Source organism: Nyctibius grandis, chromosome 5, assembly GCF_013368605.1.
Source record: "Nyctibius grandis isolate bNycGra1 chromosome 5, bNycGra1.pri, whole genome shotgun sequence".
Classification (NCBI taxonomy): Eukaryota; Metazoa; Chordata; class Aves; order Nyctibiiformes; family Nyctibiidae; genus Nyctibius; species Nyctibius grandis.
Genome location: NC_090662.1, coordinates 2417516 through 2444828, shown reverse-complemented (window position 1 = coordinate 2444828; position 27313 = coordinate 2417516). Strand labels below are relative to the sequence as shown.

The window sequence follows — 27313 nt, the reverse complement described above, 5'->3', positions numbered from 1 at the left end:
CAAATAAATTAATATCTGTCAAATATCAGTGCCTATGGATGATTTCTCCTCCTCCTCTACTCTGCCCTGGTGAGGCCGCATCTGGAATATTGTGTTCAGTTCTGGGCCCCTCAGTTCAAGAAGGACAGGGAACTGCTAGAGAGAGTCCAGCGCAGAGCCACGAAGATGATTAAGGGAGTGGAACATCTCCCTTCTGAGGAGAGGCTGAGGGAGCTGGGTCTCTTTAGCTTAGAGAAGAGGAGACTGAGGGGTGACCTCATTAATGTTTATAAATATGTAAAGGGCAAGTGTCATGAGGATGGAGCCAGGCTCTTCTCAGTGACATCCCTTGACAGGACAAGGGGCAATGGGTGCAAGCTGGAACACAGGAGGTTCCACATAAATATGAGGAAAAACTTCTTTACAGTGAGGGTGACCGAACACTGGCACAGGCTGCCCAGAGAGGGTGTGGAGTCTCCTTCTCTGGAGACATTCAAAACCCGCCTGGACGCGTTCCTGTGTGATATGGTCTAGGCAATCCTGCTCCGGCAGGGGGATTGGACTAGATGATCTTTCGAGGTCCCTTCCAATCCCTGACATTCTGTGATTCTGTGATTCCATGATTTTGGTTTCTTTTCTAAAATGACAGAGACAGCCTAGTGTGAGGTGCCTATGAAAAGATAAATCTGTGCTTACTAGCTCATTTCTCCTCCTCTCCTTCCCCATCTAGGCCTGTGAGTGTAGAACTTGGGTAGCGTATAATTAAGTCCCTATGTAGGAATGCAGTTAGGAAAAAACAGAGTTAAGTCACAGTTATTAAACAGTATTCTATTATCCCTGGCTAAGCTTACATTTTGTTTGCTTACAATGTCATTCAGACTGAGAAACAAATCCTCACAATTTGTCCGCTGCCTGGTAAGACTAGAAACATGAATGAAAACTCGCTGCAGGCAGAGTTTATTCTCTCAAGTCAATTAAAACTGTTTTCTTCTGTGATTACCTAAAGGCATTTCTCTGTCCTGCCTGTTCTGGCTATTTTTTTCGGTTATATTTCTTGGGTTTTTGTGTAACTGGTTCCAGCCTGGACATTTACAATACAAGTGCAATTCCTCTTGCCTACTTTCAGTCACCAAACAATTAGGTGCCTGGATTAGAGTTATCTGATTTCGGTACAGTAGAGAGGTACAGAGTCAGGTAGCTCTGCAGATCATCCCATTGTAAGAGAGCAATCTGAGATAGTTTGTTGTCAAAGGAAACATGCTTTGTTTAAAGAGCCTGGGTAGTTATGTTAATGCTGAAGTTTGCTGAGAGGAATCCTAACTACTTTTACTGCTGCTTTTGAGTTTAATGTTAATTTAAAATACACTTTCCCCTTTCAGTACAGATGGCCAGTATAGAACAGGTATAATTTAGAGTGAAATAGCCCCATATAGTACTATCATCTGTTATTACTTGGATAATTTGTCTATAATGCTTAGAGGCCAAGGTCAGTTTGGAGCCATGTTAAGTACTCTGTTAATGTAAAAGGATCACACTCTCCTCTGGTGACTGAGCCATGTGCCTGTATTCTACAGCTGACCTAACGTGACTGGTGCCCACTTAAAGTCAAAGACATAAAGACCCCTATGTGTTAGCCTGCACATATGCATCTGATGAGAAGACCAAAGATTTACAGCATAGTTTTTCAAGATGCTGGCAGAAGTAGTTTCTTCCCCACACTCCTGTTCCCCCATTTCCACTACTTCCTTGGTTTGCCATCAGCCCAGTTATGCCAGCTTGAAGGGCTGCCCTGTAAACCAGGTCACAGAAACAATCATCAGAGTTAAAAGCCCCTCCAAAAAGGAGGGGAGGATATTTCTAGCTGGATCAGTGTCACTTGTCCTACAGCCCCACAAAAAGCTGTGTCAGTCAAACGAGGAGGCAGTAAGTTTCAGAATAGCGATGGGTGTGAGCAGCTGGGATTTTGAACTCCTTAGCATGAAGCGTTTGATGTCCAGCTCCCCATACCATAAAATTCAGTTCCATTAGCTAATTTAGCTACTAATTATTGCTAAGGTTTTGTATTCAGTTATTTTCCTTAAATGCAAAAACCTCTGCATAGTTAATAATATCGAGGAGATAAGAGGACTGGAGAAGTGTCGCAGTCTGACTCATCTTAGTCTGTCACACAACAGACTCATTGCAATCAGTGGCCTTGAGAATTTACCTATCACAATACTTAATCTGGTAAGAAAGAATTAATTCTCGTTGTTTTCCTGTCTGTCTTTTATAAATATATTAATGCCTTAATAAATGTGAAGGTATTTACATAACAAATTTTCAGAGATAGATGTAAAACTGGACACATTTTTTTATTAATACAGGATCATAGGATGATAGAGGTTAGAAGGGACCTGTGAAGGTCACCTGGTCCAGCTTCCTGCTCAAAGCCGAGCCAGCTTCAGTGGAGGTTGCTCAGCGCCTTCTCCAGACAGGTTTTGAATTTTTCCAAAGATATTTTGCATTTGCTCTGGGTAGGTTTTGTTGTTGCTTAAGTGATGTGTAAGGAGTTACATACTATGCAAGTCCCACAATACAAACAATGAAGATTTTTTTTTTAAAAGGTACATTTCCTCATAAAGTTGTGTTCATGATAGCAGTGAGCTAGGAGAGGAGAGGGAGAAGCAAGGACTGAGAAGTCTGCATTCATTTTAGAAAACAAGTCAAGATAGTATGCAAATCTAATATATTATTAAAGGATCTTTGTTTAATTTTTAAGGATTTTCTAATGAGATTGGAAGCTTTATATTGCCAGCTTTGCATCAAGATATCGCAGAATCACAGAATCAATCAGGTTGGAAGAGACCTCTGGGAGCATCGAGTCCAACCATTGCCCTGACACCACCATGTCAACTAGACCACTAAGTGCCATGTCCAGGCTTTTCTTAAACACCTCCAGAGATGGTGACTCCACCACCTCCCTGGGCAGCCCCTTCCAATGGCTAATGACCCTTGCTGAGAAGAAATGCTTCCTAGTGTCCAACCTGAACCTCCCCTGGCAAAGCTTGAGGCTGTGTCCTCTTGTCCTATCGCTAGTTGCCTGGAAGAAGAGGCCGACTCCCACTCCACTACAACCTCCCTTCAGGTAGTTGTAGACTGCGATAAGGTCACCTCTGAGCCTCCTCTTCTCCAGGCTAAACAACCCCAGCTCCCTCAGCCGTTCCTCGTAGGTCAGACCCTCCAGACCCTTCCCCAGCTTGGTCGCCCTCCTCTGGACTCGCTCCAACACCTCAACATCCTTCTTGAAGAAACACAAGCAAAAACTATTTTTAATGCAATTCAGTTGCTATAAAATACAACAAGCTACTTCTTAATAGGTTTTACTTTGTAATAATAATTTTTAAAGTATTTAATGGGATTTTAAAAATGAGTACCAAAAAACTATACATAGAAATAGGCTCATATTTGCTACATTAGTTTTAAGAACCTACATAAATATTTTAGGTAAAGCGAATGAATCCCTTATCAAGAATAGAAATATTCTTTTCCAGTCTTTCTAAAATTTTAAAGATTTTTCTTCTGTTCTTTAGTAATTGATATAGAAAAGAGTAACTAAGGTCTGTACCCATCAAGGCCTGATTGGCCCTTGTACTTATTACTGCTTCGATATTCAGGAAAGGTATTCACATGTAAAAGTGGGCAGTAGTATGTTTTGAATAATATATTCAAATAATGTTCAGTAACGTATTTTTAATATATTTCAGATATATAATGCCTTCAGTAGCTTCCAGTTATGCCCTTAGTAGCAATAAAACTGAATTTTGTCTCATTTTTAGTGGATAAGATTAAGTCAGATTGGCAAAATCATGTCTAAAAGTTCTGATATGAACAATAGGAGTGTGGCAGTCTGAGCTGACAGGAAGATCTTTTCTCTAAATGCTTTCTTCGGGGAGAACTACAGTAAGTTGCTCAACTGTTGTGTGCACTGATTTCCTCATCTATTAAAAGGCCTAATAGTAATTCTATTAGTAATGGTTATCTGCTCTGTAAAATGTTTTGGAGGTTGGGTTAACGGCTAAGCCTTATTAATATGAACATGTTCTTCAGTTGTGGTTCTTACATGCTGATATGATTATTTATACAACTGCTTGTCTTTTTTAATTAGCAAAGTAGATAGTCATGTGGAAATTCTGTAAATAGACAGATTGTAGCGTAGCATTTTCTATTACTAATTAGAATAAAACGCAGCTCTTTTTTCATGGGAGCAGTCATCCCCTCTCTTTGCATTGATTCAGTTTTCTTCTCCGTTATCCCTTGAGCTTTTCAGGTTGAAAGAGTAGTAAGGTCTGAAGTTTGGAAGAAAGGCTTCAACAACTGTAAATACTACCTAGCCTTTATTCTGCTTATGTTTGAAAAAAAAATAAGAAGTGCAGCTCCACTGAACTGGACTCTTAGGAATTTTATGCTTTGCAAAAAGGATCTCTACACAAATCCCTTTTGCGGAATTTTATGTGCACCTCTTGCACAGCATTTTGCAACAAGCTCTAAGCTGCATCCTATTAAACAGAGGTCTAACGAAGAACAGGAAGAGAAGAGAGAGCCTCCATGCTATTAATAACCTAATTAAACATTTAAAAGTCAGGAAAAATGTCAAGGACAGACAACTGGATTAACATTAAAGTCAGCTGGCTTATTTATTTCAATAGTTCCTAAATATTTATTAATAGAATATGAGGCTTCTAAGCTTTCAGCACAAGGTGATGCTGATAGAAAAATATCACTTGCAAGGTTATACAGAAAGAATCATGTTGAGAGGCCATCTGGATACATGTGGCCACTGGGACAAAGATGAGTACAGAGCCTAGCATGTTCTACTGATTTGGAGTTCATAGCAGAAACGAGTATAGGATTTGTGAGGCCCTGAGAAATGAAGCCATCTGGTGTGATAAATGACCTCCAGTGATAAATGTAGGTCTTCTCTCTTGTACCCTGTTTGGAAGGAATGTAAAACAATGATAGTTGGTTGTGAGTTCTCAAAATCTTGGGTCATTTCTTGTGTTAGAGTCCAGAGGAGCTTACAGTAAGGTGAGTTTCTTTGAGTTTTTTTAACATTTCTGTGCATGCTGTCACTGACAGTAAATGAAGTCTGCCTTCACTTAGTATGCATTAAGATAAACTTGTGTATCCTAGAGATATTTTTACAGACTGCCTGTAGTTCAAAGAAGAGAGTACTGTATTGTTCTACCTTAATATTTTCATTATTTATTCTGTAATCATAAGTGTAAATATAGCCATGATTACAGAGGGTAATTCTATGTATTTATGTATATATATTCTATAATTTTATGTGCATTTTTTCTAAACTTTGAGTTGGATAGTGACAAGAGTATCCTTTAACCAGCATCAGCTTTAAAAGAATGCTAGAGCTCGTTTTATTGCTGTTGTCTCTTGCTGCTGTTCAAGGTGAGTTGAAGAGAAGTTAGAACATAGTTGATTCTTTTTTCCTTGAGCAGTGTGGAAAGCTGTAATATGTCATCTCAAGATGAAGATGAGGCTAATGCGTAAAAGGCCTATTTGTAATAGGATTCTCAATAATAATGTGAACTCTGTTCTTCCTCAGGAGTGGTTTTTTCCATCTGTACAACTTTATCAACACTTTGTATGCTTTTGTTTCTTCTTAGAGCTCTAACCAGATTGAGAAGATAACTGGGTTGGATACCTTGAAAACTCTACAGAAGCTGGACCTATCTAGCAATAAAATAACTAGTCTAGAAGGCTTGGAGGAACATGATCTACTAGAGACGATCAACCTAGAGGATAACCAGGTAGCATACTTCATACTGATTTCAGCTTTTTCTAGGAAAGCATAGTTATTTTTTTTTTCTAAAATTCAATCCCTTTAAGACTTAATCAAAAAATCTTACAACACTGCAAGAAATGAATATTAGAATAGATGACATTTTTTCCTTTGTTATTTCACTTCAGTGCTGTTTCACATGTGGATTGATAGTGTACTCCTCAGGCCTTATTTAGTATCTCTAGATGGGTTTATCTTTATGTAGGTATCACTTCAGTAGTATTTAGTGCTCACGTACATAAAGAACTAACAGTGCTCCCTTGAGTGGATAAGATAGGGATGAGTATGCAGCTTTTTCAGCTTGATTATTCTTGAGGATCTTTACTGACATCACAGCTTTTCTACTGCCAGGCCTCAGGAGGGTTTGCTAATATCTCTCAGTCCAATTTTATGACCACAGATTCTTCTGAGCTCTCAGCTGGAACCTTCCTGTAAGGCAGAACTGCATGTACTCTATTATAAAGTGGCTTTTGTTATGCAGCAGAATTTTCACTGGAAGTACAATGATACAATCCGACTCATGTGTATTTGAATTTTGAAACTCAAGCCATATATACATAATACTTTTGATATTGAGCTTCCAGGGTCCTTAACTTAAAAGACTGTCAATTCATGAATCATTTTGACATCAAAGACAGATCTGCATGTGAAAAAAAACCTAAGAAGATGAGAAATAACAATATAAGCCAGGAATTGAACATTTTCTGTCACTTTTCCCCACTTGCAAGATACATTTACAGGATTTGTTTCAAGAAACTATTGAATTCTTTTTTTCACACTGTGTTCAGGTTGACATTTAAAGGTACATCAATTGCACAAGACAGGAAACTAACTAATAGTGTGGTTGCTATTAGCATTAATAACACCACTTCCATTGCCTCATATAGTCTCCACTGTTCTTTATGGCACGCAAAAGCTATTAATTTTACCTCATCAAAATTTGCCTGTTTTAATGATGTTATTGAAACTGCTTAATGAGTCACCATTTTTTGAACATTTCCTTCTGAAGAATAATTTAAAGAGAATTTTAATCAATTAACACAGAAAGATCTGAGCTGGCTACCACCTAGAATGATCTTAAACGCTTGATTTTTCAAAAATGGGCACGATAGATTTATCTGCAAACCATGTTTCTTATATACGTGTTCAATGATTTTCAAATGTTGATGGTTAGCATTCTATGATTTATTTAGGAAATCCACCCAAATGACATTTAACTTCGTCAAAACTGTTCCACGGTGGGCGCTTGTTATCTCAAAATGAATATTGGTTAGCCTGTGGTTGAGGCTTATGTTTTTAGACACTTTACATAAGCTGTGTATAAGTTAGGGATAGAATCTGAAGTCTTCTAGGTTCAGTCCTTCAGCAGTGGAGGAAAAACAGGTATCTTCACAAGGCAATTCATCCCAGCCTACCGTGGATCAGATGACCTCTGGAACTGCCTCTCTCCACTGATGGTAAAGTGAGGGTAAGCGACTGACTTGGGTTCACTTAACAGATGGCTAAAATAAAGCGATGTGAATCCTGTTTGACCCATTTGGTTTTAATTGAGCGCCTTACAACTGTTCACTCAGGGTCTAGTGTGCCTCTAGTGTGACTTTGCTTTGGGTACACAAACTTTGATTAATCCCACGTAACTTCTAATGCTTATCTGATATGCCTGAGTGCAGCCAGTCCAGGTTGCCTTTGTGGATAGATGAGACCTTAAGTGGAATGCATCACCCTCTGGGCACAGACAGCCAAGGACAGCTATGCTGATGCTTTTTCAGTCAAGTGCTGCAAGTTAGGTAGGATGAACTTGAGCTCTAGTGAAAACAAATTCTTTTTAGAAGGAATTTTTTTTTTTTGCTCGTCAACTGAAGCGCAAATATAACTGCAGAATTGCCTCACTTAAGCACATCAGCCACATAAAAGCTAAATGTGTTAGGGCTTGACATTTGAAAGAACTGGGAAAATGCAGGTGGTTTGAAATTGCTGTCTGCGTTATACTGCTGCTCCAGCTAACATCCAAGTTGTCTGCCTTTTGAGACTAAGTGCCTTATTGAATGCAGTTAACATGTATACCCATTTTGTGAGTATAATCATTTTTTTTTATGTCCAGATTCTAAGAGCAAGGATTAAAATACTTTTTTTTCCCCCATAGTTATCATGGATTCTGTTGCTGCTGATTTATGCTCTGTTTCTATCACTAATTAGATTGCTGAGCTGTGTGAACTTGAATATCTTGTAGATCTGCCTCTCCTCAGAGTTTTAAATCTTTCCAAAAATCCTGTACAGGTAAGAAAGAACTGAAGAGAAAGCCAAAAATAAAAACCTAGAACTGCTGTTTTGGATCACACTAGAATCCATTTAGGCTCAGTTTCTAACTCTGAGAGTGACCAGGTCATTTCAGGGAACAAGTACAAGAAGTGATGAGTGATGGTTTCCCTGGCATCGTTACTCACCTTTGCCTGGGAACTTTGTCTGAACCAAAGCTGCATATGAATCATGATGTTTAATATCCACAGAGTAAATCCATGAATTTTATTAATTCCATTTGTGAATCCATTTATGTGTTTGTACTTACAGTACGCCATGATTTTTGTGTGGGAAAAGATCCCCTTTTTCTTTGCTTTGAAGGTTGTTCCTGGGAAAAGCTCAAAGGAACTTAATAGTACCCCTTTTAAAATCATGTGTTTCTTGAATCTGTATCTTCTTTTCCTCTTTAGGATTTACTCACTTCTCATTTATGGCTCCCATAATAGTCCTCAATTAATGAATTAAACATCTGCTTTATCAACAACGACACTTGCAAAATATCAGAAATTCTGACTTTGACTCTGCATTTGTAATTTGTCCTGAGAGATGATTCTGTCCTGACTTTTGTGATTTCTAAATTATGTTTGAATTTTACAGTGATTTCCAATGTCAGTGAGAAGAAAAATGTTAAGGGTTTAACTTCTCTTTTCTGTAATTGCCAGTTTTGTATTGGCTTTTTTTGGCACACCATGAAATTAGCATGAAAAAATACCCAAAATGGGCTGCCCCTCACGGTCTGTAATGTGAAAGCCTTTTTTTGTTTAGATGTCCTTCCCCTGAGCAAAGTCTGATCCTATTCCTTTCAATTACTGTTTTAATAACTTCTACATGCAACAATCGACTTAAGACAGCTGTCTGAATTTCAGTTGTTTTAACAGGACCTTACTGGTTTTAGAACTAAGAAGCTTCATGAACTTGTCAGTGTAAGGTTCTTAATTTGATTTTTTAATTATTATTTTTATTGTCTCAGACTTAAAAGCATATATGATGATGAATTAATAATGCAAATTCTCTTTTAAAGTTCTTACAGTACTACTAAGGTTAGGAGTATTAACCATAGTTTATTATGTAATCCCAGTATAGATAATGCTTTTGGTTCTCCAAAAGTCTTTCTTGGTGTTCTAGTGGGTATGGTGGTGATTTTTAAATTCCATCTTGACCTTCTGAACAACGTAGTGCAGACTTCTGAACAACTCTTAGCTTTTGTTGTAGAAGCTAAGCTTGTTGTGGGGGGTCAATTTGTACAGTCTATTGACATCCTTCAGGGTAAAAACCTTTTTATGTTGAAATGTATTAAGGCCAATTTAATTTTAACCGATTGAAAATAAATATTAGATTGATGAAGTTAAGTACTTTATGTCAAAGTGGAAACTTTGTCATAAACCTGATTGATTCTGTGATTCTGTGTCCTTCAGGAGCAAACAGATTATTGGCTCTTGGTGATTTTCATGTTGCACCGACTGACAGAACTGGATCTCAAGAAGATTTCAGTGGAAGAAAAGGTATGTAAACATCATATCATTCTGGAATTTTTCTCAATAAAGAATATAAAAAACTGTGCATGCAAATGTAGCTTTATAGTCATTTGAGTGTGACAAATCTCCCATGCTTCAGCCTCCAAGATAGGCTACAAATTCAGAGACTTCTGCTTTTAAATCCAGATACATATCTACAGAATTTCTGGAGCAGTTGCGGTGTGTAAAAATGCAAAGCTTACCTAAAAGCTTTGCTTAGTGAAGAAATTTACTTAGCAGCCATTGTTACTCAGCTAGCAAATCTGAACAGGCAACTATATTCATGAAGTTCTCTAAAGTGGTAGCCACTGTGCTACTTCTAAAATACAGTTCTTGGGTTTTTTTTAGTGTCATGCACAGCAAAGTGAACGCTGAAAGTTATAATGATTATTGTTTCCCATTCTACTCCATACAGCTTTCACTGTAAAATCTTCTCCCAAAAAAAAACCTGCTCAGACTGCTTACTGTAACTCTCTACTGTAATAGAAACCTTTCCCTCTTGTGCCACTTCTACTGTGATTTGGTTACTGCATGTAGTATTTGGGCCCAAGCCATGCTAGAACTGTTAGGATTAACAGCTGCCAACTGGGGTTGGATTTCAGGGAATTATCCTTTAAAAATGATCTTTACAAGAAATTCATCACTCCTAACTTTAGCCACATAAATATTAGGGTTCTTGTTTAATGCCAGGCTCGCTCTATCATAAAGACAGTGAAGGGATGATACCAGAGTGTAATTTACCACCCCTGCCCAAGATGTTGATCTAACTCTTTGTCTTATGTGGCAATTTGTTTTCCTTCCAACAAAATTTTGAATATATTAAAGAATTTTTTCCTTATTTAGGGACTGTAAAAGTCAGCGTGGCTGACTGGTTTAGAATAGCACTTAACTTTTGGATGAATAAAGTTATTTCAGAAAATCCTTTCCTCAGGTTATTTTAGGACATCTACTCTAGCCTCATAAATTCTCTTGTCAAACTGAATTTGGAGGCAGCAGCTCTTCTGTCTCACCAACACACAAAATGGATATACAGAAATGTTATAGTTTAGATCAGAAGTGTAGTTTTGAAGTGAAACTCCCAGCTGCCCAACTTGCCATGCACGATTCTCATTGCAGAATAGCCTCGCAACATATGAACTAGACTTCTTTTGGACTAACCTTAACCAAATGATGTGCCCCAGCATGCATCTAATGTGCTCCTAGCCACTAATTCAGACCAAAGGCCCAAACTAAAGCTAGAATGACATAAGTTTGCCTCAAAACAACGTGGACATTGGGGCCTGAGTACTGAATGTTTTGCTTGCACCATACTACTTGCCTATATAGGCATGGCTGTCACTGGAGCTTACGGCAGTATTTTGCAGCGGTGTCAACTAGTTGATATTTGATGGTTTACATGAAATGACTCAGTAGTTCTTAACCTGTTTGTGAGTGGGTAGCATTAATAATACCAAAAAATACACGACTCATTAGCGGTCAGTACCCTCAATAGAGCTTTCAATGGAATGGATGGAGGGAATCAGAGGTGACCTTATTGCAGTCTACAACTACCTGAAGGGAGGTTGTAGTGAAGTGGGAGTCGGCCTCTTCTCCCAGGCAACTAGCGATAGGACAAGAGGACATAGCCTCAAGCTTCCCCGGGGGAGGTTCAGGTTGGACATTAGGAAGAATTTCTTTTCAGAAAGGGTTATTATACATTGGAATGGGCTGCCCAGGGAGGTGGTGGAGTCACCATCTCTGGAGGTGTTTAAGAAAAGCCTGGACATGGCACTTAGTGCCATGGTCTAGTTGACATGGTGGTGTCAGGGCAACGGTTGGACTTGATGATCCCAGAGGTCTCTTCCAACCTGGTTGATTCTGTGATTCTGTGATCCTTGGAGTTTGAGTGCTTCTCCTCCCAGGAAAGACAGAAATGCATTGTCAGGAGAAAACTGCAATTTGCTTACTTTGTTAATGCCCATCCTGTTCTTCTTCTAATGAATAAATGAACGGCTTCAGTCCCTAAAGATTTTAGTTTGGCATCTTCCACCAGCACTGAGAGGATGCAAATTAATAGATAATTAAAACCTAAGCAAAATTACTTTGCGTCTTATGTGGCATCCTGTTTTCTTTCCAGTAAAATGTTGAATATATTAAAGATAGTGACCTACGTCTGGCTGCCTTCCATCCATCTATCAAATTGGGCTAAATCCCCTGAAAAGATTTATGTAGTGGAGTGCTCACAGACAACCCAAATACGAAGACTGACCCTCATAAATATGAAGCCATTATTATTCATAGTGATCTGCGAAGCGTATTGCAGCTGGAAACAATTACATCACTCCTTTCTTTTGCCCCTCAACTGTGGAAACAGGTTGCTGCTGTGAATAAATATGATCCTCCTCCAGAAGTTGTTGCAGCTAAAGATCATATGACTCACGTTATGTATAGCGTGCGGCAGCCCCAGAGAATCCTTGACAGGTAAGCTTACCTCCACTTCACATCTGCTCCTGAGGGTGGCACTCAAGTAAAGCAGAATATATTGTCACATTTAGAGGGGCATTTTTCTGTCCCTCTCCCACCTCTAAATTAATCTAGTGAAGAGGAGTGCTATAGCATTCTATTAGCAGTCTGGAAATTAGGCAAATCTTATTTGTTTGAAATTGATTACGAAATGAAGTTAGTCCTTCACCTCTAAAGTCTGAGACAGATTGTCCACAGTTCCATTTCTTTTAAACAATCTGTTGAGACAGATGGCCATTTGCACCAGAAATGAAAGATGCGAAATTTCTATCCAAACCCAAAAGCAATTTAAAAATCACTAGAGGCAGAAGAGAGCTGTAAAACGTATCTTCCTATTCTGCTTACTCCTTCTCTTCACACTATGGGTGTCCTGTTGTGAACAATATGACTTTATTTTGTGGCTTTGGGGCACATTTTATATTCATAAGGTGAACTTTTCAAGTTTGTACTTAGGGAAGTATAGCTACTTCTGTCTTTGGGAGGAGGTGATGCTGGCTGCCACTTAAAGCACAGAAGGGAGAGGCAAATCAATGCTCTTTTGTTGCCATTGCCACGCCAGGTGACTCCTCTGTCTCATTTCTCATCTAGAAAATGGAAATGGCCATACTTGGCTGCTCTGCAGATGTGTTATGATATTTGCTTGATGAATGCTTAGAAAATGCTTTGACATACTCCAATGGAAGACACTATGAAATATCACAGAATCAATCAGGTTGGAAGAGACCTCAGGAATCATCGAGTCCAACCATTGCCCTGACACCACCATGGCAACTAGACCATGGCACTAAGTGCCATGTCCAGTCTTTTCTTAAACACCTCCAGAGATGGTGACTCCACCACCTCCCTGGGCAGCCCCTTCCAATGGCTAATGACCCTTTCTGAGGCCCTCTGAGCCTCCTCTTCTCCAGGCTAAACAACCCCAGCTCCCTCAGCCGTTCCTCGTAGGTCAGACCCTCCAGACCCTTCCCCAGCTTGGTCGCCCTCCTCTGGACTCGCTCCAACACCTCAACATCTTCCTTGAAGTGCGGGGCCCAGAACTGGACACAGGATTCAAGGTGCGGCCTCACCAGTGCCGAGTACAGAGGGACGATCACTTCCCCAGACCGGCTGGCTACACTAGTCCTAAGAGAGGCCAGGATGCCATTGGCCTTCTTGGCCACCTGGGCACACTGCTGGCTCATGTTTAGCCGGCTAGCACTGAGATCAACTTTTGAGCCCCACACCCTGTCTTAGCACCATTTTGAACATCTTAATTCATAGCTGATTAACCTGATTTAAGATCCGTGATTTAGTAACTCAGAAATCTATATTTTTAGAATATCTTTATTGCGAGTCTTACGTTTTCTGGGATTTGTCAACAAAAGACAGGAGCCGTCCCAGTGGTGATGATAGCTCTGAGAATTCATAACAGCCAATTAAAAAAAAAACCCACCCTGAAGATTTGTTTATTGTTTTGCAGGGTTGGAGATTTCTTTAAAAAAAAAAAAAAAGCACAATAGTTTTACCTAGAGGCATGGATTTCTTCCAGTGCAGACATGGGCTTTATTTAAATATTTGTTTATTGGATTACATATATGTATCTTCATTGCTGGAAAGAAACAATTCTGTCTTCTGTCAGAGGTATTGTATACACAAACATATAAACACACAGACCAGCATTTATGGTACGGACCAAAATTGTTAACGATGCTTTGAATGTTTGCCCGTGCTCAGCTGGAAAGCACACAACACAGTCATTAATGACATCTTCCTAATGATGATGCGTTACAGTCTTCTACACTATAAAATGCTTACTGGAACCAGATTGATATAGTTCATTTGCATCTATCTTTTTAGGTGCAATTATAATTAATTCTTAGTAATATCTCAAAAATAAAACCTGAAAACAAAGCAAAAAGTTACATTGTTGCATACTCTGCAGTCAGAAAACATTAGCATCGAGTTTCTTATGTCATTCCCTCTCTCTGTGTGCCTTGTGATTCTGTCTTTAATTACATGGTTACACACCACTGAACAACATTATGTGTATATTTCCCCTACCAAAAATGCTTGTGACATTTAAAAAGGTAGTTTGATCATAGTTATACCTGCTACATGGGGAGCAGAAACATAGTAAGAGAGGGCTCTTCAGCCTCTTGGGCAAGTACCTGATGAGACTTGGTATCTGGCTATTGAGGATAAATTCATTCAGAGAAGAAGTAGAGCATGATTATTTTTAACAATGAAGGTAATTAACCACTGGAACAATTTACCAAGGGTACCAAGAATTCTTCACAACTAGAATGTTTTTAATTAAAATATGCTCTAACGGAACGCCAGGTATCAGGCTTGAAACAAGAACTAACTCAGGGAAATCCTGTTGCCAGTGTGATGAGGAGAGTCTGACTTGGATGATCACAGTAGTCCTGTCTGAATGCACCCTCAGTAAATTTGCAGATGACACCAAGCTGTGTGGGAGTGTTGATCTGCTGGAGGGTAGGAAGGCCCTACAGAGGGATCTGGACAGGTTGGATCAATCAGGTTGGAAGAGACCTCTGGGATCATCGAGTCCAACCATTGCCCTGACATCACCATGGCAACTAGACCATGGCACTAAGTGCCACGTCCAGGCTTTCCTTAAACACATCCAGAGATGGTGACTCCACCACCTCCCTGGGCAGCCCCTTCCAATGGCTAATGACCCTTGCTGAGAAGAAATGCTTCCTAATGTCCAACCTGAACCTCCCCTGGCGAAGCTTGAGGCTGTGTCCTCTTGTCCTATCGCTGGCTGCCTGGGAGAAGAGGCCGACTCCCACTTCACTACAACCTCCCTTCAGGTAGTTGTAGACTGCACTAAGGTCACCTCGGAGCCTCCTCTTCTCCAGGCTAAACAACCCCAGCTCCCTCAGCCATTCCTCATAGGTCAGACCCTCCAGACCCTTCCCCAGCTTGGTCGCCCTCCTCTGGACTTGCTCCAACACCTCAACATCTTTCTTGAAGTGCGGGGCCCAGAACTGGACACAGGATTCAAGGTGCAGCCTCACCAGTGCCGAATACAGAGGGACGATCACTTCCCTAAAGAAAAGGGAAAGACAGTCTGAACAGCTCAAATAATCACGAGAGGAGGAAGATATTTCTTGAATTGAACAGAATGTCACAACCTAAGAGATTCAAATAAGCATTTTAAAAATGTATTTTTACCTTCTCCAGTATTTTTAATGTATTATGCTAATAAGCTTATTGTGCTAATGTTGTCTAATTTTTTGTAAATGGCACCAATCAGCACACTAAGTAAAAAATCCTTAAATCTCCCAGGGGTTTTGCTACTGTCTCGCTTTAAAATAGTCTAGTGGATGGAACACTGAACCAGGATCTGGGCTCATTTCACAGTTTAGCAACAGCACATATGTACAGGCTCGAGCCAGTCTCTTAATTCATTAGGTGTATCTGTTATTTCTTCTGTGAGAACAGTACTCCACAGGAAAATTAGGAGACTGAATTGCATTATTATCTTACTGCTTGTGAAGCATCAAGACCCATTATATACATATAATCTGGTAGAAAATAGAGCTGGTTTGCTGAACCTAAAATAGGAGTAAAGCCATTACTTTGAAATATTTTTCCCCCATGCTTGTGTTGGATGATTATCATTACTTCTTATAGAGTTAGTTACTTATAAGAGAAAAGGTAAAAGAAATATACTGTTTTCAGGAATTTGTGTTCACCTGTTTTAAATCACATTAAATGGAAGCTTAACACAGATTGGTGTTTTTCTTCCACTTTAAAATTTAAATTTAGTTAAAGCTACTTATTAGTTAAAAATAAGTGGGTTTGAAATTGTTTCAACTATTTCTGACATATTAAGTGGCATAATCTTAAAGTCTAGCTGAGATTTAAATATGAGGGTCCAAAGTTGCATTCCATTTTTAGCTGTCTAAATAAATTGCTGGGCACTCAAAAGTGCAGAAATGCTACTCATTGTAGTATTTACAGCTGGAAGTGGAAATCTGAGGATCTAAACATCTGCTCAGCATGGAGAAAATGGAGGGCTTTGGGTTTCTGCAGTGCTTTGGGTTCTTTTATTGTTGTGTTATTTGTGTTCAGTAGAGTTTAAAGATCTTAGTGGTTCTCATCGTATCGAACTGAAGAGTTTTTACAAATTTCCACCTTCACCTGGCAAGGCCATGGAAGTCAGCAAGATGCAGGAGTACGTAAAGGTTTGTAGGGTTGAGTCCAAGTTCATGCTAAGGCTTATTATCCTGATCATTAAAATATTACCATCTCTACGATAGCCTTGGAAAACTCTTAAACAAATCCCAGCAGTGCCATAACTGCACAGGGAGGTTTAGAAAGGCTATAAATCCGAAAAGATGATAGTAGACGTAACATTATTCCTTTTGCAAAAGAGACCCGGGGTCTTTAATGCAGTATTTTGTGCTATTTTTATGTTTAGAGCATATCAAACTGAGCACACGCTTCTCCTGATCTTTGTCTACACTGTGGACAATGTGAATAATGTGATAGACAGATGAGATTAGTAGAAGTGATGATAAAGTCTCTGCAGAAGCTTTATACAAAGTTGCTGAAGACTTCATTTGTAGGTAATATAACGGCTCCTTGTTTTCCTTTCTTGTAGCACTTTACCCAGTCTTGATGCTCCCTACCCCATCCTGGTGTTAGTTGGCCCTCTAGCCTGTGGTAAGAGAGAGCTTACTCATAAGATCTGCAGACAGTTCAACAATTTCTTCAGATATGGGTAAGTTTGCTCCATAAGTTTAAAACACCACCAAGTGATCAAGGCTAGAATTGCTGCTGCTTTGGTTTTCTTTTCTCTTTTTTTTAAAGAAGTTAAAAGTTAAAGACAAGCAATAAATGTTCATTGCTATGCATTTTATCTCTTCCCAGGGCTTGATTGCCTGAAGTCATCAAATACTTCCTTAAAAGAAAAGCTATTTAAATTATCATGTTCTTTTCAAAGGTGAACAGCAAACAAACAAACAAAAATGTGTCATTTAGTGCTCCTTTTATTGATCTGTTCTATCTGTGCTCACTAATGCCCCTCAACCTAAGCATCTGTTTGGATATGTATGCATTTCTCCTAATTTTTGTAATGTACCTGCATATAAACACATTAGCATGCATGTGCAGACTGCATCCAAAAGCTAGGATAGGAAGCAAGTGCAATTGCTGGACCAGTTTATTATCCTGTGAGTAGTGTTATCAAAGCAAATGGCACCTTTCAGACTTCACCACCTGCTGGGAGGACTAATTCTCCCTATCTGAAAGGCTGAATTATGATCCTTACTGCCTTGGGCTCCCTGTATATTTAGTGGAGAGAAACTCTCTCTTTCCAAGGGAGATTCAGCCTTTGTGAATCACTTCCCTGTGGTATCTACCTATTTTCTGTGCACAGTAGATAGGAAGTCTGGCTAAGTTAGATCACCGCTATCTGTTGCCTAAAATTAGGTGGTGCAAGCTGTTCCTCTTGTCCACCCATTCCATTCTTCACAGTACCTAACTTTCCTATAGCACACATTATTTGGCACTGGTCTGTGTCCCTGTTGTGTTGTCTCTCCTCTCCTCAACCTGCTAGTGGCCAACAGGTCGAGGGAGGTGATCCTCCCCCTCTGCTCTGCTCTCATGAGACCCCACCTGCAGTATTGCACCCAGCTCTGGGGCCCCCAACAGAAGAAGGACACAGAGCTGTTGGAGTGAGTCCAGAGGAGGCCCACAAAGATGATCAGAGGGCTGGAGCACCTCTCCTGTGAAGACAGGCTGAGGGAGTTGGGCTTGTTGAGCCTGGAGAAGAGAAGGCTCCGGAGAGACCTTTTAGCAGCCTTCCAGTACCTGAAGGGGCTACAGGAAAGCTGAAGAGGGACTTTGACAAGGGCATGGAGTGATAGGATGAGGGGGGATGGTTTTAAACTGAAAGAGGGGAGATTTAGATTAGGTATTAGGAAGAAATTCTTGACTATGAGGATGGTGAGACCCTGGCCCAGGTTGCCCAGAGAAGCTGTGGCTGCCCCCTCCCTGACAGTGTTCAAGGCCAGGTTGGATGGGGCTTGGAGCAACCTGGTCTGGTGGAAGGTGTCCCTGCCTGTGGCAGGGGGTTGGAACTAGATGATCTTTAAGGTCCCTTCCAACCCAAACCATTCTATGATTCTATGTTTTCTCATTTTTTTATTACACAAATTTATCTATTCATATTTATCCAGACTTTGGCCATAGTTTCATATGTATAGTGTTTGCCACGGTAGGACCTCGGTCTATATTTGTGCACTCTCAGGTACTGAAGTGATGAGTTGTAACAAAGGGACCATGGGCACATGCGTATGTGAGAATGATTCTGCAGAGTTCTTAGCACCACAGGACGATGCTCTGCCTGTTGATGTGATGTCTAGTAGTAGTAGTCTTCTTCTCTAACGTGATACACCATGGTGAAGGAGCCTATATGTATTTCTGTCTACTCTGTACTCAGATTATAGCCACTTGCTGGATTAGGTCATGAAACTGGCAAGTTGAAAGGACATTTTAACTGTGGCAGGGGGGTTGGAACTAGATGATCTTTAAGGTCCCTTCCAACCCAAACCACTCTATGATTCTATGAAAAGATCTGTGAAGGTTATGTGGCTGGAAAAATGACTTTTTGCCTTTCTTTTAAGCAGCTACTATGTTTTGAAAGACTAGATTGGAAATTACAAACTAATGGAATGCCAACTGAAATTTTCCAAGCACTGTGTGTTTTTTTAAGAGCATTGTTTTTTATACTGTGTATTTTATTTCCTAGAAGTTTTATGCATGAGGGGAAAAAAAAAGGATAGAGACAGAATCTTAACAGAGCAGAAAATTGCAACCATAAAGCAAAGTTGTATTTTAATTATTCAGTGGAGATTTAAGCAATTTTATGGCTTACACTTTTAAATTTCAAACATTCCACTCATTAAAAATGTATTTCATGCAAGATACCCCGGCAGTTTGAATGTAAACATGGCCTTGCAATTAAAAAGGGTTGTAATGTTTAAAAGTGTTTCAAAAAATAAAATGAAATTGGACCCTCAAACCATCTGGCTAGTGCACAGGAATGACCTTTAAAGCTGGATGCGTTCATAATATCTTAAAGAAAATCAAGCCTTTGGAGAGAAATGTTATAGAGTCCATGTGTAGCACACTGTTCTCATTTGCCACAGCTTGCTGATAAAAATAGGGGCACCCTCTAATGCCATGGTAGTTAAGATCTGTCAAGCTCTGCATTATAGAATAAATTTCTTCATGGTTTATAACTCAGCTACGAATGAAAAGAAATGACCTGGTAGGTAGTGTATTAGTAGCTGGTATGTTTTTTGCCATATTTTCTAGGACAATTCACAGAATCACAGAATCAATCAGGTTGGAAGAGACCTCAGGGATCATCGAGTCCAACCGTTGCCCTGACACCACCCTGTCAACTAGATCATGGCACTAAGTGCCATGGCCAGGCTTTTCTTAAACACATCCAGAGATGGTGACTCCACCACCTCCCTGGGCAGCCCCTTCCAATGGCTAATGACCCTTGCTGAGAAGAAATGCTTCCTAATGTTCAACCTGACCCTCCCCTGGCCAAGCTTGAGGCTGTGTCCTCTTGTCCTGTCACTGGTTGCCTGGGAGAAGACACCGACTCCCACTTCACTACAACCTCCCTTCAGGTAGTTGTAGACTGCACTAAGGTCACCTCTGAGCCTCCTCTTCTCCAGGCTAAACACCCCCAGCTCCCTCAGCCATTCCTCGGAGGTCAGACCCTCCAGACCGTTCACCAGCTTGGTCGCCCTCCTCTGGACTTGCTCCAACACCTCAACATCTTTCTTGCAGTGCGGGGCCCAGAACTGGACACAGGATTCAAGGTGCGGCCTCACCAGTGCCGAGTACAGAGGGACGATCACTTCCCTAGACCGGCTGGCTACACTAATTCAGCAGAAGCCAAAGAGTTAAAAAGCTGTCGGTGTGAATGCCAAAGCTCCACATTACACTTTGTTCCTGTTATCCTACAATGTAAAAATTAACAACAAAACCTAAGATAGAACATGAGCCACTGCATACTTCAGTCTAAAATCGCCACATGCATTGACTTAGCTGGGTTTTTTGGTTTTGTTTGGGGTTTTTTTTTTAGTGTTTCAGCCTGGTAGTAAAGCTCACGTATCTGAAGTTTATCCTGTTGTCCTTATGTGGTGGCAGGCAATTACTTTTCCTGCCTTGTATCCCACTTATCTCCCTAGTTTCAGGATTGTTTCTCCCCTTACTATTAGGGGTCTATTTAAAGATTGGTCTTTATATCTCTTCCTTAACCTCACAGTTCAGCCTAACTCCAAGTCTCCTTTTCCATATTTAGGATTGCACTTTATATCATCCACAACCTGACATAACTGGAAAAAAAATTGTTTCATCATTTCTCTATTACTGGGTGCTGTGACAGCTTCAGTTCAGGCTATCCTGGGTTGAGGGGGGATTTATAGCCAAAATGTAATGTTACATTTAAACTTTTGTTTTGTATTTATGGGTTAATCTTTCAGAAATGCGGCATTAGTGGTATGATTTGCACCTCTTTATTTCTTCTCTTCTTAAAAATAAAATGATTTGTAGTATTCTCCCTTTCCCCCGCCTCTGTTCCTATTCCATAGCTGCTTCTATGATTGAAAAGAGGTTATTTCTTTATTATCCCATATATCTTCCAGTCCCTGTCACACTACCAGAGCAGCTTACTTCGGTGAAGAAAACAGACTTGATTACTATTTTGTTTCTCAAGAAGCATTTGACAAAATGGTGAACACAGTAAGTACCTGACTAGTATCCTAGTAGGTATATTCCTACACCCAGAGTGAACTCAACTTTTCTGTCCAGGTCTGATTTATTTTTTTTTTTATATTAAGTTTGTTTATTCACTCGCAGTTATGTGGCTTAAGTTCATAGACAGATACCACAAATTTGTTGTATATTTATGCTGTCTTTTCTTCTGTATGAACATACAGAAAGCCTGAAATGGGCATAATGGTCAGTAGGAATCTTTAAACACTACTATAATGTAGGAATAAACTTACTTCCATGTGCAAATATCTAGTGTATGTGCAGGAAAGAAAAACTCTTGAGATAGCTGCCATCTTTTTTTTTTTCTTTTGTTTTTTCCCCTTTAGTCAAAACCTTCAAGCAACCCCGCAGGGAATGCAGTCTTTAAAGTTTAGCAAATTCACCCTAAAGGCGTTGTGTTTCTCTCTGAAGGCAGTGTGCCTCCAGCTACTGTTTCTGATGCCTTTTGCTGCCTGCAATAAAACTTCGGCTTGAAAAGCCACAACAGAGCTCATTATTTGTACATATACAAATGGGGGGAGCCGACACAGTCTTAAGCAACTGATCTGGTCCTTAGCAATAACTCTCAGTAATCAAGTAGTTTAATTTTAATATAATCTGCTTCCATCTCTCTAGACAGACTCCTGGGAACCAAAGTTTCAGTTGTCAGGTTTTAACTTTGAAATTGCTTGGCCAGTTATACATTCTCCTGGCAGATTTCTTTCTGTCCTCTCTCTTCTTTAGCATCTTCTATTTTATATGGCATGGCCATATGGTTTGGTGTAACGTCAGAAGAAGGATGCCCCTTGCTTTAGATCTTGCTCTCTTTACAGTGTGAATGAATAACTAATGAAAGCTGTAACCTGTCAGCAGCTTGTTTTCAAGACACTAGTGTTTTATTATCCATGAACAACGTACAAGCCTGTACCCTGCAGGACTGACTATGTGCTCTTCTCTGCAAATTTTGTGCTCCCATTGGCCTCATTATCATTGATGGTTTAGGCAGGGAGAAACTTTGTAGAGAGAGAAAGCAAGGAAGTCCAGAGTGATTATGCTGCTTTAAGGAAGTTGTTTCCCTTAAAATATCTCCTTTGTCATTATACTTGCTGTTTTGAATTTCAGGGGAAGTTTATAGCAACCTATAAATACAGTGGCTATTACTACGGACTTGGAAGAGACACTATAGAATCAATTGCCAGAGAGGGTCTTGCAACCTGTGTTCACTTAGAAATAGAGGTAAGGATTACTTATTGCCTAACCGTTTGTCATGGTTTAAGACTGGGCTGGCTATTAAACCGGTGGCAGACGCTCTCTGTTAACCCTCCCCTCCAGAAGGGGAAGGGAAAAGGGAGAGAGACTTACGAGTTGGAAAGTTAAAACAGTTTTAATGAACTATAATAATGAAAAAGAGTATAATAATAGTAATGAAAATAATTAAATATATACAAATATATACAAAACCAAGATCGAGCTCCCCCGATGTCGGTCACGTCGCCACCGGCACTGCAGGGCAGGCTGCGGGAAGGCCCAGACTGGGCCCAGCGATGGATGGGAACTGGATTCAGGGATGCACGAATCGGGGTCGGGGGCAGCAGGAAAACGGACAGAGTCCTCCTTGGACACCAGCCATACCAGAAAAAGGGGCAAGAAGGGAGAAGAAGACCCAAGACCCTCGTGATCCCCCCGCTTTATACTGAGAATGACGTGTATGGGATGGAATACCTTCGTTGGTCAATTTTGGGTCACCTGCCCTGTCCGCTCCTCCCTGCAGGTGCGACCCCCCTGCGGCTCTTCACTCGTAAGCAGTGAGGAATTTAGCAGTGACCTTGGTTTCTCTAAGAATAAGTACAGCAAGAGCCTTTCTGCATAACATCCCTACCGGTGCCTCAGTGATAACTACAAACTTCGAGTGTTATCAGTCCTGGAAGCAGACGCTGTCTGCACAACATGCAGTTAGTTTCAGAAAGTGCAGTTACTTAGAAGAGACTGAGCTGAAAGTAAAAATCACTGAAAGGAAAATTGGTGCTGTTTTAGGCCAAACCAGGACACCATTTTCAAATGAGGCGTTCTGTGAGAACTGTCCTGGGGAAGAATTCATGCAGTTTGACTAAGGTTTGTTTCAGCTGCCTAGACATAGCCACTTAGTGACACAGGAGACATCCTATGGCCTTCTGCCCAGCCTACAGCTGCTGGTGATGCATTTGAACTAGTTGTGTGGGTCGCATTACGGTCACTGGAGTTTCAGTTGTTTGGGCAGATGAGCTGCATTTTTAACTCCACTGCTGGTATCAAGTAGCTTTCCATTGTCTATGTGTAAACCACACCACGCCCTTTATAGACACCCACGTTTAGTCAGATGGATCCTTCTGCTGGCTTCTTAAAATTTCCTGGCCTATTTTTATAATCTTCAGCAGCCTCATCTCCCCACCACATCACCAGTACTTTATGTTACAGTATCCTCAGCTTTTCAACCATGTGCTTTCCACCCATCTACAGCGTGTAGTAGGACTAGTCTTAGAGCTGCACACCTACTGATCACCCCTAAAAGAATGCCATGCTTCTCCTTTGCAGATGAGGCGATGGAGGATGCATGCAGGCCTGAGGCAATATTTAGGGCAGAACTATTAAAAGATGCAATCTCTGAGAGATTACTTCACCCTCTCTGAGATTTGTCAGGTGCACATGCACAGATGGCAGGATCTCAGAAGCCTTGCTGCGTTAAGAAACCAGGTCACAAAGTGTCAAAACCTCTCTATTGGAATCCCAAAGGAATAACTTTTTAGCTAATGTTCTAATTATATACTTTTCATTATCTTAGATCAAGATTTACTAGCTAGGGTTTGAGGTGACAAAAAGGAAAGGCATGCTGCATTTCCTTCCAAATTCTTTCTACAAAATAAGCTCCATGTATAGGAGCTTCCAAAATGAGAGACTCTACGGAGTTCCCAGATGGTTGCTGGGTTTCACTGTGTTTGTAGGGCTCAGCTCTGCCTCTGGGGGATTACTACAATTTAACAGACACTACTACACTCCATGATGGATGGGGAAAAAAAATAATAGAGATGATAAAAAAGAAATGTAGGAGACTGCAGTGCTAACATGGGATCCTAAGTTGTGCATCCAGAATTAGGGGAATTACTAGGGAGACTTGAGCAAAAATTGATACTAATTTTAATTAATTTTAGGATGATTATTTTGTTTGTGAAACTGATGATTGAAAAAACTAGTTTTCAGTTAAGAACCTTAGTGTTCTTAACTGAAATGAGGTGTTTTAGTCCCCTTTGGCCCAAAGAAACTGTACACATTTACTGGCTTGCAAATAAATGTACAAATAACAGAATAGCAGTATGTCAATACTAAAAAATAAGTAGCTCCTTGCTTAAAAGAGTCAACAATTCAATGCTGCAATCCTGCTCTTAAGTGCCTGTTGCTTGACTGATATTAAACAGCAAATTAATAACTTAATCTCTGTGTAGTTCGATTTCCTCTTTTTCCTCAGTCTTGTGAGAACTGTGAATCACCCTCAGTCTCCATGATTGCAACAGGCATTGAGTGTGTTTGTTGTCTTGCCAGACAGACCCTAAATTTACAAAGGAAGAAAAATAGAAGATTAAATATGATGGAATGAGGTGCCTTTTAAAGCTGTCAATTCTTCACAAAGTAGATGTGTTATCAAATAATTTAGGAGAAAGAACTTAATGGCACATCATGTTTATTCATAAGGAGGTTAACCCAGCGACACAGGCAGTGACCATAACTTTTACTGGGTATTACCGAAGCTACTGGCATGGACAGACAGCTAAGAAACTCCTTTGTCACTGAAGTTTCAAGATCACGTAGTAATTATGCGTAGTCTTGTATCACTGTGGACTCTGCTAGCAGATGAGAAACAATAATGGTGAGTTATGTATCTGAATAGAAGTTATTGAAGTCCATTATCTTCTGCGAGGCTCATAACAAAAGTGATTTAGCACTATTAAAAGAAATTTTAATTATGGTCTGTGGGCTGAGACTAAAAATTTAGAGCTGTTCATTCCCTTTAATCTAGAGTATATCTTTCACTGATAAAGGGAGACTGACACAAATTTTAGAAGTTATATCTTGCTGAGTCTACACTTCCAGTTAGTGAAGCTGCTGCGATTCTGACTCACAATTACATGTTGGAGTAAGCACGTTTGCAGTGCTCTCCCTTTGCTTGTGTAGCTGCCAATACTTGCAGAGCAATTGAAGGAGCTGCACGTTCCTACCAAGGGTGTAGTGGCTGAGCAGCTAATGTGTCTCATTATGCTTCCAGAAATATAAGTACACCTTGTCTCCTGCCAAAGACCACTCTTTATTGCACTTGCTGGTTATCCAGTCATTCAGGCTGGGTAGTCAAAGGAAGTAGGATATAATACTAGTCACATCTCTTCTATAACCCCATGCTGTTAACTGAAAAAAACCTGAGGTGCTTTAGCTATGTTAAATCACAGAATTACAGAATCAGAGAATCAATGAGGTTGGAAGAGCCCTCTGGGATCATCAAGTCCAACCATTGCCCTGACACCACCACGTCAACTAGATCATGGCACTAAGTGCCATGTCCAGGCTTTTCTTAAACACCTCCAGAGATGGTGACTCCACCACCTCCCTGGGCAGCCCCTTCCAATGGCTAATGACCCTTGCTGAGAAGAAATGCTTCCTAATGTCCAACCTGAACCTCCCCTGGCGAAGCTTGAGGCTGTGTCCTCTTGTCCTATCACTAGTTGGCTGGGAGAAGAGGCCGACTCCCACTTCACTACAACCTCCCTTCAGGTTGAATGGATGTCTTCAACTCAGGCAGTCCTTCAGTCTTTCTTGATCTCATACGCAAGTTCAGGAAACTCAAATTTTACTCCTTTTTTTTATTTTCCAAATATCTCTTTGGTTTCAAACTGTCAACACGTGTATTCTCCCATTCTTTATTTTAAGGTCACTTTCCTTATACTCTCTTTATTTCGTATTAGACAGTCACTCATCCTATTGTCTCTGTACAACAAATTTATTTGGCACACCAGAAGCTTTCTGTATCTCTTACTTTTTTCTCCTCACCGCTCATCCCAGGCTCTTGATGGGCTGCTTTCCTATTCCTACATAGTTCTGGGGCATGTGAATAATTTGTTATGTTATTTCTTGATCAGAAAGAGAACTCATTCATGGTGCAACTTCAGATGAGGAGGATGTCACTAGGCTGGAATATGGGTCTGCTTTCTGCTGGTTTTCCAATCTCTGAATCATTACAGGCCTAGCTGAAAGTAGGTGGTCACATAGCTCGATGCAAAGATTTATGTGCCCCAGATTCTCCCCTTTAGTTATTACCAAAATGAATAGGATTTTCCCCAAAATGACTCCCTGTGATTTTTAGAATGGATCAAAGTACTTTTCCATACTCCGAACGCTGCAACCAGGAAAAAAAAATCCAGTAAGTGTTCAGCATATTATTGTTTTTTGCATGATTTTGCTTGTATTTGACTATATTTTAGAATTATTCTGGAGAACCCCAGCTTTAAGGATGTGATGGTCAGTTCTGATGAAGTAAGGAACAGTGCTCAGATTTGACATATTAGTCCCTCTCTGTTCCTACCCTCTTTAGTAAAGGTGTATCATGCCTCAGTGAAAATGAAGTAACCTTCCCTACATTTACTACAGTGCAATAATGTGCATGGTCTCACTTAACTTTGGATAATTTGTTCATCATCAGACGCTACAATGGTTGTTGGCCTGTTTTGGGTTTTTTTTCACAATGATCATTAAACATCCAGAATGATCATTATTATTATATGATCATATATATAAAAGTAAAGCCAAGGATTTATTGTTAGTATGATGGAAATTTTAGCTGTCTAATTTAAGAATCATCATTAGTCTAGGTCTAATTATTACAGAAAAAGGAAGAATAATAATACATTTAGAGTACTTATATACTGAAAAATTCCCAATAATACTACAATTAAAATTGTAAGACATGCTGCTTTGTTTCTGTGTTTTGCTGGTGTTATGCTCACCCCTTTGTACCTTTGGGTACTAAGGTCAGTGGTTTCCCTTTGGTGGTGGTGTTGGGGGGGATGTTACATCAAGCTGTCAACATCTGAGCCCTTTGCTGGGAGGATATTCATGTTGATAGTTTCTTCTTTCTCCTCCCAGGATCCTCTTGGAGTCATTTGTATCTCTTTGCTAACACATGTTTACAGCTTGCTCTTTCTTTGTTGGTCTGCAGCTCCAGGTTACATCTGAATTCATTATGTATGGTGCCCTGTATGTGTGATAGATACTATTTCTTCTTGTTGCCCCTAAAACCAGCTTTGTTGAGCTTCAGGCCTGCGTTTTCAGAAAAGGTTATTAGACATTGGAATGGGCTGCCCAGGGAGGTGGT

At 40.2% G+C, this 27313-nt stretch overlaps 1 protein-coding gene across 1 annotated transcript in view; it reads left to right on the top strand.

The window, feature by feature from the left end:
• Positions 1–27313, top strand: part of LRGUK (leucine rich repeats and guanylate kinase domain containing) — a 59132-nt gene that overhangs the window by 6002 nt on the left and 25817 nt on the right. The window contains exons 6-13 of the mRNA XM_068402007.1: positions 2081–2205; positions 5640–5783; positions 8012–8092; positions 9529–9615; positions 11981–12087; positions 16745–16864; positions 20814–20910; positions 22045–22158. Of these exons, the coding sequence (XP_068258108.1) occupies positions 2081–2205; positions 5640–5783; positions 8012–8092; positions 9529–9615; positions 11981–12087; positions 16745–16864; positions 20814–20910; positions 22045–22158 (875 nt within the window). The remainder of the gene's footprint in view (positions 1–2080; positions 2206–5639; positions 5784–8011; positions 8093–9528; positions 9616–11980; positions 12088–16744; positions 16865–20813; positions 20911–22044; positions 22159–27313) is intronic.